This window comes from Gavialis gangeticus, unplaced genomic scaffold, assembly GCF_001723915.1.
Source record: "Gavialis gangeticus isolate Ggan-Ray unplaced genomic scaffold, GavGan_comp1, whole genome shotgun sequence".
Taxonomy (NCBI): Eukaryota; Metazoa; Chordata; order Crocodylia; family Gavialidae; genus Gavialis; species Gavialis gangeticus.
The window spans coordinates 47,235,289-47,252,537 of NW_017729032.1; the positions used below are offsets into that span (position 1 = coordinate 47,235,289).

General features: G+C 43.8%; 2 protein-coding genes across 3 annotated transcripts in view; one reads left to right on the plus strand and one right to left on the minus strand.

The window, feature by feature from the left end:
* POMP (proteasome maturation protein) overlaps nucleotides 1–9,158 on the plus strand; it is an 18,100-nt gene extending 8,942 nt beyond the window's left edge. Inside the window, exons 2-6 of the mRNA XM_019525455.1 lie at nucleotides 728–825; nucleotides 2,170–2,230; nucleotides 6,220–6,321; nucleotides 7,857–7,950; nucleotides 8,654–9,158. Coding sequence (XP_019381000.1) covers nucleotides 728–825; nucleotides 2,170–2,230; nucleotides 6,220–6,321; nucleotides 7,857–7,950; nucleotides 8,654–8,721 — 423 coding nt within the window. The 3' untranslated portion in view covers nucleotides 8,722–9,158. The remainder of the gene's footprint in view (nucleotides 1–727; nucleotides 826–2,169; nucleotides 2,231–6,219; nucleotides 6,322–7,856; nucleotides 7,951–8,653) is intronic.
* A 3,134-nt stretch (nucleotides 9,159–12,292) lies between these two features.
* Nucleotides 12,293–17,249, minus strand: part of SLC46A3 (solute carrier family 46 member 3) — a 32,690-nt gene continuing 27,733 nt past the window's right edge. For both annotated transcript variants that reach the window (XM_019525382.1, XM_019525383.1), the window contains exon 8: nucleotides 12,293–12,320. The gene's annotated coding sequence lies outside the window, so the exon portion shown is untranslated. The remainder of the gene's footprint in view (nucleotides 12,321–17,249) is intronic.

Consider the following 17,249-nt stretch of genomic DNA (forward strand, 5'->3'; position numbering starts at 1 on the left):
CCATTCAAGAATTTTTGGCCGAAAAAAACATTCCTGTGATACCACACCCTCCGTATTCACCTGACCTTGCCCCATGTGATTTTTTTTTTTTTTTTTTCTGTTCCCAAAAATCAAAATGAAGCTGAAAGGAAGGAGATTTGATGACATTCCAACTATCCATAAGAATGTGAAAGTGAAACTCAAAAAACTCACAGTTGAAGACTTCCAGCATTGCTTTTGAAAGTGGCAGGAACGTTGGGACAAGTGCATATCATCTGGGGGAAGATTACTTTGAAGGGGGCAGCTCATAAAAATGTTGTTTGTACACTATTTTTTAAAATAAAGGCTAAGTCTTAGAACTTTTTGATCACCCCGGTATTTGTATTACTTTAGTGCCCAGAAATTTCATTTGGCGGCCACCCCGTAAGTAGGCGTTATATGTACATATAGTAAAAGACAGCAGCTGTTCTTGTTGAGAATGAACAGAAAAGCATAGTGGATAAGGTGTTACCATTATTGCGTTATTCCAAGAGGCTTAAGCACCTTATGCTTAATCAAGTGGAACTAAAATCTTAAAGCAGTCCTGCAACATAAGGCTCGTGCACATGTAGCTTCAAAGATCCACTGACTAACTTGGCAGATATATTGGCCCTCATACCAAAAATCAATTAAATTTTAAGTCGTCTGAGGTACTTTAAATGAGGTGTAATTTGTTAAGGTGACCCTCACTTTTTTTTTTTTGTTTCAGAATTCCAGAGGATCTGGATCTCAGCTGAAGGACAGTATCCCAATTGCTGAGTTTTCAGCAAGTGGGCCATTTGGAGGTCATGATATTCTGCGCAGAGGGTACGCTTTACTGTCTTGTTAGTACCTTGTCCAATAATAAGTTTAAATCAAAGGACATATGAGCAAGGTTCGAATTACCGGGGGTGGTGCTCAGAGGGGCTAAGGCTCCCCCCCCCCCTGAAAAAACGGGAGCCTCCCCCCAGTAGCTGGGCAGAAACTGCTGTTTAGCGTTGGGGAAAAGCGGGCCCTCCCCACGTTGTTGCCGCCGGGTGCTTTTTGCTGCAGCTGCCCAGAGCCTGCTCCCAGACTGCCTTGCGGCTTCTGTCCATTGCCACCACCTCCAACCCCCAAAGAGTCGAAGTATAATTCAAAGACTGCATATGATATTTTCTTCCTGCATACTATGCGCCTGTTATTTCTGAATAGAAATTTCTTGGTAAACATAGTTTGTCAGAAGTTACTTTTGGTGAATCATACAGTGGGGGGGGGGACTTCAAGGGGTATCCAGTTCATCCCTCTGCATGAATGCAGGAATGCTGTTCCTAAGTCATCCCTGCCCAATGGTTATCCACCCTCATCTTGAAAACTTCCAGTAAAAGGAGGTTTTCTATGACTTCCCTGGACAGTCTTTCTCATTTTCTCACTGTTTTAACAGTACAGTTGTCCTGCATAAAGCTTGAATTTCCTGTTTAAACATTATGCTTACATGTTAATGTTATCAGGCCTGTTATTAATCATCTGTCTAAGGATATGAGCAACGGAACAAAGCTTTAATTATCTTCCCTTTTCTCGTGCATCCAAAAAGTGCAAGCTCAACAGTCGTAACAAATAAAGTGGACAACGGTGTATGTTCTTCTAATAGTGACCCAACTACTATTAATAATTTGATTCAAAAGTCTTATCCTTTCACTTCGTGACAGTGTGTATAAAACAGGTTGCCAAAACTGTGTGCATACAATTTGTGTAATAATAATATAATTCTAAAACAAATATAAGTATGTTTGGAATGTAACATTCATATCATATAGGTACAGAAGAAAATCTTAAGTTTGCATGCTATCCAGACTGAAATAATTTAGTCAGAGTGATTGCAACATCAAAGCACATGCTGTGTAGATCTGTGAAGTCCAAAGGCAGCCATTCAAGTTAGATATGTCCATTTGTGAATGGAGTCAGTGACTGCTGCTGTGTTGAGTTTTAATTAGGGGAGGAAAAGTGGACTGAAGTTTTTATACATATTTTATTGTTATGATTTTCCTATAATTTTAGTTCTTGTGTTGCTACACCATTGAGGAAGATGCTAATTTTCAAATTACTTTTTCACCACAGCCATCAAGCTTATATCTGGAATTAATCAGAATACAGATTAGAAAATTGTGACATTACATTTTGTTTTATTTTTAGGTTTACAAGCGTGAAAAATGAACTGTTGCCCAGCCATCCTTTGGAATTGTCAGAAAAAAATGTAAGTGTGGCAATGACTTTAATTACTTTTTATTTATATTTAGTATCACTGATATAAAGTTGAATTTCAAGCCATTGTTATTGCTAATTTCTTGACCTCTACAGTTTCAATACATCATTCATATATGGGCAGGCTTCTAGTATGAAGGGCAATAAAATGCATAGTAACTGTATCATTTCATTATAATTAATGCCATTATCATTCAGCTTTAAAATTGTTTGTTTTTGGAGGGGTAATCTTTAAAACCTACATTTTTCCTGCTGTCTGTATCTTACTTCAAGTAGAAAACAGTTGGCAAATAACAGTAATTTTTTTAAAGGTTGTTGTTACTGGTCTTCTACTGAAAATAGACCATTTTGTTGTGTTTTGAGAGGAATAGTTTTCCTCTTCATTTATATTCCTGCATGCTTGCGGTTGAAATGTTTTTGGATTTAACATTGGTGTACTTCTACCAGTAGACTGTTGCCATGGACATTGTAGTTTGTGAAATAGAAAACAGATAACAGAATTTGGGGAAAATATTATTGCTATCTTCTATTATGGATTGTGCAGCTCTTATCAATACATCAGTGCAAAACTCAGAGCCAAAACTAAACCACTCTAATTTTCAAAACTTTAAAATCACTTTATTTGTATTTTGTAGTATTATTTAGTCCATCAAAACTTATTTTATTCTTAGAAGCCAGTATCTACCTAAGTGGATTTGCGGAGTATACTTCATGTTGTCAGTTAATTCCAAGAGCACGTACTGAAAGTCTAGACTCTAGATAAGTGATTTTCAGTCTGAGTACTGTGAAACCTTAGGGTGCTACCAGATCTTTTGAAGGGTGCAATGAAGTGTGAGGAGATAAGCCAGGTGTGAAAAAATAATCAGATAATTGCAGCCTTAGATTTGTCTGTGAATGACCAATCCCCCAATCTCACTGTCCAGCCCCTCTGCAAGGATGTAAGCACTGCAATATGTAAATTAATTTTTGAAATTGAGTGCCACTCCATTCACAAAAGTTATGGAGGGGTGCCTTGAATCCAATGAGGGGTACCTCATGTCCAAAAAGGTTGAGAACAACCGCTGTAGATGAAGAGTTCTCAACCTTTATGGGAGGGGGCAAAATACTGCTTGTGGGCTGGATCTGCTGCCCAACTGACAGGATACAGCCTCTGGGCCAGATTTGACCCCAGCTAGCTGAATCCAGACTGTGGATGCCCCCGTAGTACTCTAGGGCAGTCCATGCTGCGCTTCCACCAGCCCAGGCCCCAGCCAGCATGCATAATTTCCAGCAGGACTTCCTGGTGCAGCTGCAGTTGCCTAGGTGCTGCTTTGCTCGCCTTACTTCTAGCTATGGCTCCTACTTCTGGTCCTGCCCTCGTTATGCTACTCTAAGCAGAGGGACGGGGGAGCTTCAGCTGGATGCCTTCTGCCTTGGCGCACACAGTTCTGGCTCCAGCTCCTGAGTGCCTTCCATCTGCTCCACCCGCCTGGAGCAAGGAGCAGCCATTTGCAAGCTGGTGGAAGATGGCTGGGGCAGCAGCTGCCCAGCTAAAGCTTCAGTATCTGCATCAATGACCTGGAAGATGATACAGAATGTACACCCAGCAGGTTTGCAGATGGCACCAACTTGCGGGGACTAGTAGCTATGCTGGAGGGTAGAGCTAGGGTTTGGAGTGACCTAGACAAATTGGAGGATTGGGACAAAAGAAATCTCGTGAGGTTCAACAAACAGTCCCCTGCACTGCTACAACCTGGGGACTGACTGGCTGGGCAGCAGCTCTGCAGAACAATAAGCTGAATATGAGCCAACAGTGTGACCTTCTTGCAAAGAAGGGAAACAGCATACTGGGCTGCATTGGTTGGTGTATTGCCAGCAGGTCAAGGGAAGTGATTATTCAGCACTTGTGAAGCCAAATCTGGACTAGTGTGTTCAGTCTTGGGCCCACCCAGTACAGAGAGGCTGTGGACCAATTGGAGAGAGTCCAGTGGAGGGCAGCGACCATGGTGAAGGGGCTGGGGGACATGACTTCTGAGGAGAGGCTGAGGATAGTGGGCTTATTTAGTCTGGAAAAGAGGAGACTGAGAGGAAATTTAATAGCAGCCTTCAACTACCTAAAAGGGTGTTTGAAAGAGGATGGAGCTAGACTGCAGCAACGGAGGTTTAGGTTAGAAATTAGGAAGAATTCTCTCACTAGGAGGGTAGTAAAACACTGGAACAGGTTACCCAGAGAGGTTATGGACCCTCTATCCTTGGATGTTTTTGAGACTCAGACAAAGCTTTGGCTGGGGTGATCAAATTGATGATGGGCCTGCTTTGAGCTTGGGGTTGGACTACTTGATCTCCTGAGGTCCCTCCCTGTCCTGATTTTCTATGATTCCTTCCTTGCCCACCCAGAATGGCAAAACAGGGGTAGGAGAAGGTGCTGTTGCTGCTGGAGGCGAGGGAAGAAGAGCAGTACCCAGTTGGCTGTATACATGCCCAGAACAGCCCCACTGGAAGCTATGTGCTGGCCAGGGTTGGGGTTGAGCTGCTGAGCTGGTGGGTGCGGGCAGGAGCATGGCATGGGCTGCGCCAAGCAGAATGCTGCAGGGGCAGCTGCAGACTGTCAGAGCTCTGTTGCATGTGCCCCTTCCCTTACTCCCAGCTGGTTTCTGGGACCTAGCACACACGCACGCACGCACACACACACACACCCCTGTACATATACCCTGTAACGGCAGGGGCATGCAGGGAGTGGATCGCAGTTCCACCCAAACCCTGGAATTGACCTGTCACCACCCAGGGAACTGGCCCTATGATCCTGACCTCATCTGCCCCAAAACACTGTTCCCCATCCAGTTAAAGCCCCATAGGGAGTTTGGGTGAGTTGTTGGAGGGGTGTGGGTTACTGACCTGGCCTGTGACAGCTCATCAACTATATGTGACCCTTGTGCCCAGATAATCCCCACCCTTGCTTTATAGGCCCAAAGCACTCCTCCACAACTATTCTGAATTGAATAGTAAATTCTTCATATGTGAGCAGAAGGCACTCCTCCTTTTCCCTGCACAAGAGAGATTTGCACCCCTGCCTTTGCTTGAATGCATGGATCCCAGGAGGTACTCCTTGCCCCCTGGGAAGCACTGGGGTAAGGGAAACACTTGCTGTATTCTGGCTGTGGTGGTTGTATTGCTGGTCTGGGCTCTTAGATGGGTCAGCAGGACCAGTTTCATGACTGCAGCTCCCATCAGGTTGGGCTGCCATGGGCTATCCTGTACCTGCTGCAGCCACTTCCAACTCCAGCCTTGCATAGTGTCTCCTAGAAATAAGTGTGGCAGGGCATCATCCTTAAAAGGATCTCATGGCACTTCAATTGAGAATCTCTTATCTAGACTAAGCATTTACTTTTCTGAATTATATGTTGAAAAAAGTGTATAACATATATTTAAGAGAAATAATGCCTAGTTTCTGGGGCCCTATAAACTTCTAGTGCTGGATTTAGGAGAGAACCTGTCAATTGATTTTATTTATTTATTTATTTTTTAAAAACAATGGTCAAAAAAGGGACATGAATTGTTTGTCAGTTTCTAAGGCCTGCTTTGGTTTTTCATTTTAAATCTAGTGACCTAGCTTTTCTATTTCTTGCTTGGATATTGCTAATATTGCTAATATTTTTATTAACACTTGCTTGGAATTGAATAGTTTTGAATACAGATCAATACATGTCTATACTACTAGGTGGAGTCAAATATATTCTGACAAAAATAACATAACAGGTAGGGTTAACATACTTGACTTTACGACTAGACCAGTGAGATTTGCTTTCTCGCTTAAAAGAAAATATGTTAATGTTTGGGTATTTTTCATGTACACCAAGATGTTGGTAAACAATATCTGTTTTCTGTATTTCCATTTTTTGGTGATTTGATTCATTAGCATGTTCACTGAAAAACAATTTTAGAAATACTTTTTCTGTCACTGTTTTTGAAGACATCTCTCTCAAAAAAGTCTTCTCATTATAGTTTCAACTGAATCAGGATAAAATGAATTTTGCAACACTGAGAAATATTCAAGGACTCCATGCACCTTTAAAGCTGCAAATGGAATTCAAAGCAGTGAAACAGGTAGGCCTTTTTTAGTTATTTTGGAAAAATAAATTGCTTGAGTTAACTTCAGTATCTGGAAAAGGGTTCTTTTAGAAGCATCTGTTTACTTCAAAATATGTTGGATAGCTGCTTAAAGCAAACTCTTAACATAGCTCTTTCAGTAATTCAATTGCATTTAATACTTTACATCTTAGAAACATTCGGAGTTGCTGCTTCAGTTAACACCAGGTAAAGTAGGCTTGAGCAGTTTAACACTGGGTGTTCTCCCTTTCTGCAGAATTTAGCAGAGCCACAGGAATGCAGTATTGGTTCCTAAAAACAATAATCTTTGTCCTGCTTTCCATGCAAAGCTTTTGAACTTCATAGGAAGGGAATCCCTGCTCTTGCAGATAAGAGGAATTTGTTGGACTGGAAAGAGAAAGGAAGATGTCAAAATTACAAATTCTCTGCCCCTCTTCCTTTCAACATTTTCTGATACTGTGATCATCAGGGAACCTGGTTTTCCCTGATTAAAAAATTGCAAATTCTCTGGTAACTTCAAAAGCAGTGATTTAAAATTTAAAGGCCCCCAGCAACCCTCCAGCCTCCCACCTCCCCAGGCATGGATGTATGTAGACATACACCACCACCACCACCCCCAGCAGGTAGGTGTATGTTGGGGGGAAGGGTGGGGCGGGTGAAGGAGGGTGGGGTTCGGCTCAAGGAAGGCTTGGGTGGGAGGGCGTCTCTGTGCCGTACTGCCACTGCCCTGTGATCCTGGCTCCAGTCCTGCCTTCCCATCCTGCCCCCCAACACCATTCCCTCCACCTGCGGCCCCATCCCACCCCCCAGCTGAGTTCACCCTGCTTGTGGGGGTCCAGGCCACTTAGAGTTTTGGTGAGCTGTTACGGGTGGGAGGCAGGTGTGCTGATCTGGCCTGCAACAGTGCACCCAAACTCCCTAAATGGTCCTCTAGCCCAAATAATTTCCCACCACTGCTCTAGCCAGGAACCTCTCTGGCTTAAAGCGCCAGCGGAGCATTGGCACAGCCTAGTCACAATGCCCAGCCTTGGCTGTGCTAACACCCAGGGACCCGGAATACTGTGAGAAATGTATACAATATAAAATTGTAGCATAGCTGTTGACATGGTTTTTTAAATTTCTGATTATTGAGTTAAAAAAAAAATGTTGGAAATATACTAGCTAGTCAGATACTGAAAATTAACTTGCTGATTGTTGATCTGAACTCTTTACACAAGGGAAAGAGACTTTGCAGAGCTTTTTACACATTTTTGGAAGGAAAGTGAATATCTTTTTTTTTTTTAATTCAACTGAAATTTAAAACTGTTTGTGCTACATGTGCATTCTCTTGTCATCCTGTGCCTTGAACAGGAGGTGATTTGTAACTAATCTTGAGATATATTTATGCAAACTAGAATATCTCAGTAGTTATGTCCATTGTATCTGTCATTTCCCACAAAACACATTATTTTAGCTGTTTGTTTTTGAGAATTTCGACTTGGGGATATATGTGGGAAACTTGCACAAACTGTGACTTACTGTCTTTTTCATAGGTACAACGTCTTCCATTTCTTCATAGTTCAAACATTGCACTGGATACCCTGAGAGGAAATGATGAATGCATTGGTTTTGAGGATATTCTTAATGGTAAATATACTTTCAAGGGTTTTGTGAGCTGCGAGGAGTCCCAATATTATCAGGGGGAAATTGAAATTTGGGTGGTCAAGATCTCTGTATGTACTCAAGGGAATGAAAGTTTGTAAACACATTTTATTTTTCTTTTAGTCCAGGATTTTAAAGAGGAGGGATAAACTTGATGGGGATGTTTGCTTTTGACAGTTCTTTCCTTACATGTGGAGCAAGGATGTGTGGGGTATTGGTAATATATCTCTGCTAACCCTTATTTTAATAGTATTAAAAGGCTATTTAATGCACTGTTAAAAGCTTTTTCTTGGAAGAGTGTCTCTTATCCTCCAGCACTTTGACAATGAAGCCTCACCATCACTGGAAGAGCATTAGTTAGGAATTGGTGAAGAGACCAAATCAATCTCGTGCACACAGGGGCATATTAGGACAGAATGTATTGTTCCCTATGCACATGTTCCTACTACATTAGCTGGTGTGAAATGGGGTCAGCCTGCTCTTTTCTCCATAATTTCAGTCCGTGTAGTCCCCAGTGAAAGGCCCTGTACCTCATGGTTTGGCGTACTCTTCTGGATAATCATGGGGTGTCTGTTCATATGAACATATACTTCTTGAGGGGAAATTTTCATCTTGCATTGGGAAGTTGCTTTTCAAAGTTTTACTAGCTGAGTAAAATATTAAGTCTTTCTTGTTCTCTTTTTTTCAGACCCATCACAAAGTGAAGTTATGGGAGAGCCACATACAATGATGGAATACAAGCTTGGTTTATTGTAACACAAACCTAATCTCCATCTACTGTTCATAAAGATGTTTCTTGTATGTGTCTTTTACTATATCGAAGGTTCAGCTATACAGCTTTAAAATGACACTGACAGATTTTGTTAACATAGCCATGGATATCTCTTGCCTTCCTTGATAAAAAGGCACATTAAACTTTTAAATATCTACTATGAATGGTTTTGTCCTTGGTTGTCAATAGAAATGTCCCATAACTGGATAGTTCAATTTACGTCTCTTTGTAGATTACTCAGGATGATAGCTACATAGCTTTTGAAATATGTGTGTATACAAGATATCCCAAAATACATGTGCATTTTAGTGGCAGTAATCAGTTACAAAATGTTGAATGGATGTTCTTGCAAAAGACCTTTTTTGTTTCTGAAAATTTTCCATAATCTTTTTCTAAGCACTGAATAAATATTTGCTATAAATGCTGTGGCTTTCCAAAATATGTTCAGTCACAAATCAGATGTCTTTGGCCCCAAAATGCATCCTATTAATTCATTCCCTTGTAGGGCAATAACTTCAGTTAACTTGCCGACAGACAGAAGAAACCTGTCGCAAACATTCTTTCTCCACCAGCTAATGTGGGTGGCTCTTCACTAGAGGAGAGCTGTACATAAAATGGACTCATAGATTCATAGATTGTAAGGTTGGAAGGGACCAGCCCCCTGCACCAGGCAGGAAGAATGACAGGTGGGTTCAAGTGACCCCAGCAAGATGACTGTCCAGTCTCCTCTTGAAGATTTCCAGGGTAGGCAATTGCACCACTTCTGGAAGGAGCTTATTCCATAGTCTGGACACCCTGATCAAAGTTTTTCCTAATGTTGAGCCTGAATCAATCTTCCAGAAGTTTGTAGCCATTACTCCTAGTTTTCCCCTGGTGAACAGTTGTTCACCGAGCCCCTGATGTACTCCCCTGATATAGCAGTAAGCTGCTACCAAGTCCCCTCTCAGCCTTTTCTCTTTCAGGCTGAAGAGTCCCAAGTCCCTCAGGCTTTTCTTGTATTGCATGTCATGCAAGCCTCTAATCATATGGGTGGCCCTTCTCTGGACTCTCAAGTTTTACCATGTCCTTGTTAAAGTGCAGTGCCCAAAACTGGATGCAGTACTCCAGTTAGGGTCTCACGAGTGCCAAGTAGAGTGAAAGAATCACCTTGGTCTTCTTTGAGATGCATTGATTGATGCATGCCAGAGTATTATTTGCCCTGCTGGCAACAGTTGCACTGCTGGCTCATATTCATGCTGTGGTTTATTATTACCCCCAGGTCTCTTTCATTCGTAGTGCTGGTCAGGTTGGCGTTGCCAAGCCTGTAGTTGTGCAAGGGATTGTTCGTCTCCAGGTGGAGCACTTAACATTTCTCAACATTGAACTTTATCTGGTTCTGACTCGCCCAACTTGTTAGCCCATCTAGCTCCGCCTGAATCTGTAGCTTATCTTCAAGCGTGACCACGCTTCCCCGTAAGTTGGTGTCATTTGCAAACCTGGCCAGTGAGCTCTTCATCCCCTCATCCAAATCATTGGTAAAGATCTTGAAAAGTAGAGGATCGTGCACCGACCCCTGAAGGACACTGCTGCCCACTTCTTGCCAGGACAACATAGATCCTTTCATTAGGACTCTCTGGGCCCTACCCCACATGCAGCTTCATACCCACTTAACTGTCTTGCAGTTAAGCCCACTCTCTTCCAATTTTCTCACAAGAACATCGTGGGATGCCAGATCAAAGGCTCTTTTGGAAATCAAGGTATACAATATCTACCACTTCTCTCTTATCCAGGTGACAAGTTAGCTGATGGTAAAAGGAGATGAGGTTGGTAAGATGAGACCTGCCTGCGACAAAGCTGTGCTGGCTGTCATTCGGAATCCTCTCTTCTGCAAGCCTATCGCACGTAGATTCCTTAATGAATTTTTCCAGGATTTTCCCTGGGATAGAAGTTAGGCTAACAGGCCTATAGTTACCCGGGACCTCCTTCCTCCCCTTCTTGAAGGTGGACACAACATTGGCCCTCTTCCAGTCCTCAGGGACCTCTCTGGAGCACGACGAGTTTTGGAACAGTTTTGCCAGGGGCTCTGCAATGACGTCAGCCAGCTCCTTCAGTACCCTCAGATAGAGTTTATCCAGTCCTGCTGACATGTATGTCTAATTTCTTTAACTGATTATACACCAGTTCTATGGTTACAGTAGAAAAGCAGTAATTTCTGCCCTGCTCATTCTGTACCTTATCCAGCATGACTTTCCCTGTGGCTCAGTGAAATAGTCATTCAGGAGTTCAGTTTTCTCCGGAGTGTCAGTAACCAGCTGTCCTGAGTTGTTGACCAGTGGCACCAAACTCCTATTTGCTTTCCTCTTGTTCCCTATGTACTTAAAGAAGGACTTTTTGTTGTTCTTGATTCCCGTTGCTAATCTAAGTTCAGTTGGTACCTTAGCCTTTCTAATTTGTTCCCTACAAATGTGGGTTGTTGTTGTATAGTCCTTGGGGCCTGTCCCTAGCTTCTATTGTTTGTATGCCTCTTTTTTCTTTCCAAGGAGGACCGTGGTTTCACTGTTTAGCTAGGAGGGCTTCCTATCCCTTCTGCTACACTTTCTCCACATGGGAATGGACTTCCTTTGTGCTTCAAGGATTGTGTCCTAAAGGAATGACCACTCTTCATGTACACCTTTTGTTCTCCATCCTGGGTCCTGCAGCACTTGCCTTGCTAGTGACCTAAGCTTGTTGAAATTTGCATTTTTGAAGTCCAAGACTTCAATCCTGCTATCAGATTTGTCTGCCTTGCGACAGACAGTGAATGTGATGGTTTTGTGGTCACTGGCACCCAGGCTACCCTCTATTTTTAAGTCTGTCACCAAGTTGTCTCCTTTGGCCAGGACCAAGTCTAAGAGAGCATTACCTCTGGTTGTCCCGTGCACCTCCTGAGCCAGGAAGACCTCTTCAATGCAGGTCAGGAAGGAACGCGACCTGTCCGACTTGAACGAGCATTTCTCCCAGGAGATGTCTGGATAATTGAAGTCCCCCATGACGACAATATGGAAGCAGACTGCTCCATGGGAAGAGAGTTGGAGATCAGAATTTGGCATCACATAGATGCCTAAGAATAGAATCCTGCAGGAGCAGTCTCACTAGACTCCATAACTATGGGATTGTACTGTGGCACACCTGGGCGTGGTATTCCTGCTCATGTGGAAACTTAAAATAACTGCTTAATAACAGTTAAAGAGTAGGCCTGTGCAAAGTGGCTAGTATTCGCTTCGGATAAAGCCGATTCAGGGGACAGTGATTCGATTTGGTGAGTCAAATTACTGTCCTGATTCGTTTCATCTGAATCTTCGAATCAGCCAGGCCAGGTCCATCCCCCACCCCTCTCCCAGCCTGCCAATGGCTGCCGCAGCTCCCAGCACTTAAAGTCCTGACTCACTGGGTACTGCCAGGCAGGAGGTGAACCCCACTGCCCCATGCTGCGGGGGGGGGCTCTGCATGAGCCCCTGACCCCCCCTCGCTCCCTCAGCCCCCCCTACAGGTGCCCCACATGGGCCAGCTCTGGCCCCTTAAGGAAAAAAAAACACGAAAAAAACCCCAGGACTCACCACTTTTGCTGGGGGGTGGGGAGGGATGATCCATGCTACGTGGGGGGCTCTGCATGAGGCCCCAAAGCCCCAAGGATACACCAGAAGTGGTGAGTCCTGGGGCTTTTCTTATTTGTTTTTTCTTAAAGGGCCGGAGCTGGCCGGGGTGGGACATCTGTGGGGAGGCTGAGGGAGCTGGGGGGGGGGGTTGGCAGAGCCCCCCCATGCAGCATGGGGCAGTGGGGGTAGTAAGGATCCCCCCCACCTGGCAGCACCCAGTGAGCACGGGGCTTTTCTTTAAAGTACTGAGCTGGGGCGGGCAGGGGCAGCTGTGCGGCTGCTGGGAAAGTGGGGGGGGCTGTGGGAGCGGGGGGGTTGGGTCCCCCCATGACCCCTCCACCTCCCCCAGCCCACTTGCCCCATCCCTAGTACTTAGCAGCTCCAAGTCAGCTGCAGCTCCCTCTTTTCTGAAGATTCGGAGAGCTTCAAATCAATTCAGACCTTTAAATTGGTCCCCTGATTCGATTTGGATTCAGAGATTCGGCCACCGAATCGGGCTGAATCTCCTCAGAATCGAATCGCCACCCGAAGCTTTGCACAGCTTATTAAAGAGTAAGAAAATACACAAACATCTTAAATTTTATGTAAATGTGCAACCTACACATACGACTGCAGCAAAAACATTAAAATAGAAATTACTACCTTGGTGTAAGAATGCAAATCATCTTATAGGAGGACCACCAAAGCAATCATAAAATAGGAGGCAACAGTTATATGCACATATACCTTTTACAAATGAATAGTTAAATGAAAGGTGCCTTCTGTATGCTTCAAGGGGAGGATTTTACTAAATTACAGAGGTTGTTAGGGCTGATGTTGAATAGTTTTTATATAGGACATTGTATTATAGATAATCTCAGGCAGTTTAGAATACAGGTTTCCCTCGCTTTATGCGGGTTCTGTATATTCGAATTCACTGTTATGTGATGACCCTTTTTATACCAGTAATTCATTATACGCGAGGTAAATTCACTCTTCCACGATCAGTGTGGTAGAAGCCTGCAGTCAGCTGCTTTGTGCGATGTGTTGTGGGAATCGTGCACCAAAATATAGTCTCCTATATGCATCTGTGCTTCACACTTGTCTGCGACTTGTTTCTGTTGTTGCCATCCCCATTAGGATAGTGCCCTGTACTTGTGTGTACTGTCTGCTGTTGGTAAGTACCAAAATTGTCTTGTAAAAGTGGTAGAAATGAGTCTGGGGGGTCAGTACAGTCGAGGTCTTGGAATGTATCACTATTTGTTACATTGTGAAGTGGGTTCCCCTAATGCAAATTCAGGTTACTTTCCGTTTTCCAAGAATGTATGTACAGCATAAAACAAGGGAAACCTGTAATACAGTCTGCTATGCTTAAAGTGGTCAAATTATATTAAGAGCAGTTAAGGCTGCAACCAGTCTGAGTTTTATACATTGCTGCATTTTTATAAGCTAGATCCTGTTTTAAACATTATGCTTATGTATTTAAACTTTTGTTTAAAAAAGTCTCTCTGTTACTTGAGCTTTTAACTGAAACCTGCCAAAACGAGCAACATGTAATTAGTACAAGGATATTTGCTTGCATCTACAAACAGCCCAGTGTAATACAGGTGAGGGTAGGGACTGCATCCATTCAGCAGATTTTGGTGTTGATATGAGGAGGAGCATGATGCTGAGAACTTAAATGTATGTGTTTGCTATTTCACTGCAGGTCATTGTAGCAGAAACATGATACAAGCTTAGTTCTCAAACCCAAAATGTCTTCTGTTTCCATCTGTATGTCAAAAGCCACCACAGTTTCCAGGAATAAAAGCAAGAGGAATTTTTTGGTGCGGTTCTGCATTCTAATGCATCTTATAGCAATTTAAAAACATGAAGGACAGCACCACAGAAGGGATACTTCAGTGACTCCACTGGTCATTTTCATATTGAGGTTAGATCATTTGCAGATCGAAAGCTTTTTAACCAAAGTTGTGGAATTTTCAGCCTGTTTCACTGGAATTCTTGAAATCGGGGTCTGGCTATAAAAAGTAGTCAGGTTTGCTATATGGCCTTATAGTTTATTTTTGTTCCAGTGCAGTTGTAGCGAACGAATGAGTGAACATGACGATGTAGGCCTCCTCACTTTTATTCTTGAATTATCTTGCATTTGGGCAGCCATGACCAGGATATGTACAGCAAATATCTAGACCAGTTATTGCTTTAGAAGCTGTTAGATTTCACTGTAGGATTTTCATATAAAGGAAAGGAGTAGACGAAATAACTGGAATCATGTGGAATGTAGTATTGGTATTGGTACTGTTCACTAGGGTTTATACTTCTCTGGGCTGACCAGTGTGTGTGGCCTGCACAAAATCAGACTTTGGGAATAAGAGTTTGCCCTCAGGGTACCATGTAGTACAGGGGTGGGCAAAATACAGCCCATGGGCCAGATCTGGCCTCCTAAATTTTACCTGGCCTGCAACTATTACTTTGAAGAACTGTATCTGGCCCATAGCTGTGCTCTGGTTTTCAGTGCCTCTCACTTTTTTCTCCCTTCCCAGTGGCAGCTAGCAGCAGCAGCCACTCCCCTGCTCTCACCTGCTGGCCCACCCTGTCCCACCATCCGGCCTCCAGTGTAGGTTCCAAGGTGGGGGGAGTTGAGCTCATGGCCAGGGTTTTGCCTGATGAGGCTGTCTGCACACCACTCGGACCCTGCACTGGGTGAGTTGAAGGTCAGGTAAGGTCCTCCCTGCTGGTGGGGGAGGAGGTGCAAGAGGAAGAGGGCCAGGAGCGGCAGGTTATCTGGGCTCTGGTAGGCCAGGGCCTGGTACAGGTGTGGGCACTGGTGCCACGATGTGTTCCTGCATGCCACTTCTGGCTGCACCACATGGAAGCAGTTGGTGTGGCTCGTGCCTGACCCCAAGCCCCCAGCACGTGGCTAATCTAACAAATGAAGTGCGGAATAAACTCAGGAATAAAGTGTGGCACCAGCCCAACCATGTACCAGGAAATGAAGATGGGGAATGGGTTCAGGGAGAAGGGGGAAATGGCATGGTACTGGCCTGGCCAGATCCAGACAACCTGTAACTCTATGACCCTTTCTCCTTGCACCCCTCATGACTCCCCAGCATATGGCCAGGCTGGGCCAGTGCCACGCTGTATTCCCTTGTGCCACTTCAGGCCGCATGGGTGCAGCTGGCACAGCTCCTGCCCAACCCTGCCATGTACACTTGGGATGGGGTAGTGGGTGCAGGTAGAAGGGAGCTGAGAGCCACTGGCCATCCAGGCCTGTGCTGCACTGTTTCCTCACCTCCCTATGCACTCCTCCTTCCTCCTGCCCAACCACATGGCTGGGTTGGGCAGGAGCTGCACCTGCTGCCCCAGCATGACCCAAGCTGGCATGCAGGAATACAGTGCAGTGCCAGCACAACTGCACTCGGGGTGGGGGAGGGGATTCAGGGAGAAGCGGGAAATAAAGGTCAGGTTCCCCAAACCATTGTTCTCTCTGCCCAGGCGTGGGCCACTTAAGGAGTTTGGGTGAGCTGTTGTGGAAGAGTGGGGTGCTGACCTGGCCTGCAACAGCTCACCCAAACTCCCTCAGTGGCCCACCAGCCCAAATAATTGCCCACCCTTGATGTAGAAGGATCCTGGACTGCCATCAGATCTAGTGGGAACAACTTAAAGATGTAAAAGGGAACTTGAGTTTTCTGGGGTGCTGGTGCTTCCCCAGGTCCCTTATGGAGTAGTAAGATCCCTGGAGCTGTGAGTTAGGAGGAAAAGGGCTTGTCCTCTTAGTTACAGTTGCTGATGCAACACAACTTCCCTAGTTCCACAAATTTATTTTGGCCACCCACCCCATATTCCACACCGTCCTGATAGCTTGTCCATTCTGCTAGGTCAGAGAAGTACCATTACATCTTAAAATGTGACAAAACTAACAGCTGGGAAGAAGAGAATACACAATCCATTAGCCTGACTATAGCTGGACCCCCAGTTCCCCTTTTATATTTTATTTATAACAAATTGTATGTTATAGCATAAACTGATCAGCAGATGAGCTAAGCTTGCTCTGTTGCCACTCTAAAATTAATTAGCATGTTGTTCAGTTTTTCACATAGACTACAAAAATGTTATTCCAAAATGCTGTTTCATTTTTAATAGGTGTTCTGCATTTAATCTGATACATAATTATTTAAGCAGCCCGTACTATAGTGTAGTATTCTGGCTGCAAAATATGTTCAGTGTGTTGTGAACTCAGATGCCTTTGTTAATATTACTATTACTTCAGTAGCTGGTTTGTGGATGGTTATTTGTCAAAAGTATAAGGTATGGAAATTAAAAGACTAAGCTAATTTTTGTTCTATTTGTCTCTATCAAAAAGGTATTTGTATTTATGTATAAAAATATTTTATTTGTCAAGTAGATCAGTTACTACAAATCTAAAGCTTTATTAAAAATGAATAGTGCGATGTTTCTTGGAGTCCTCAACTCATTTGGTATCCCATTGTACACTCTCTCTCACACGTGCGCGCATGCACATACACACAGAAAGGAATCGTACAGCTTGGCTTCATCTCGTACTTATTTAGTTCTGAATGAGGTATTCATCAAAAATAGTTTGCAACTCCGTATATAGGTTATACAATACATGCACTGTAAAATCAAGATGTACAAGCCATCCTTCCACCCATGTGTGAAAATTCTCATTTGGACCAACAATGCCACTGCAGAATTGAGTTTCCTATGCTAATAAGAGTGCACTACCAGGGATGCTGCAAGTGTTACTGGAACATGGGAAATGAATAAAAGCACAGTTGCCTGTCTTTGAATTACTCTGACTATTTCTGCCTGGGAAAAGTAATGTCTAAAAGTGCTGCATAACCAATACATACATAAAAAAAAAAAAAAAAAAAAATTATCCTAAAAAGTTTACACCCCCG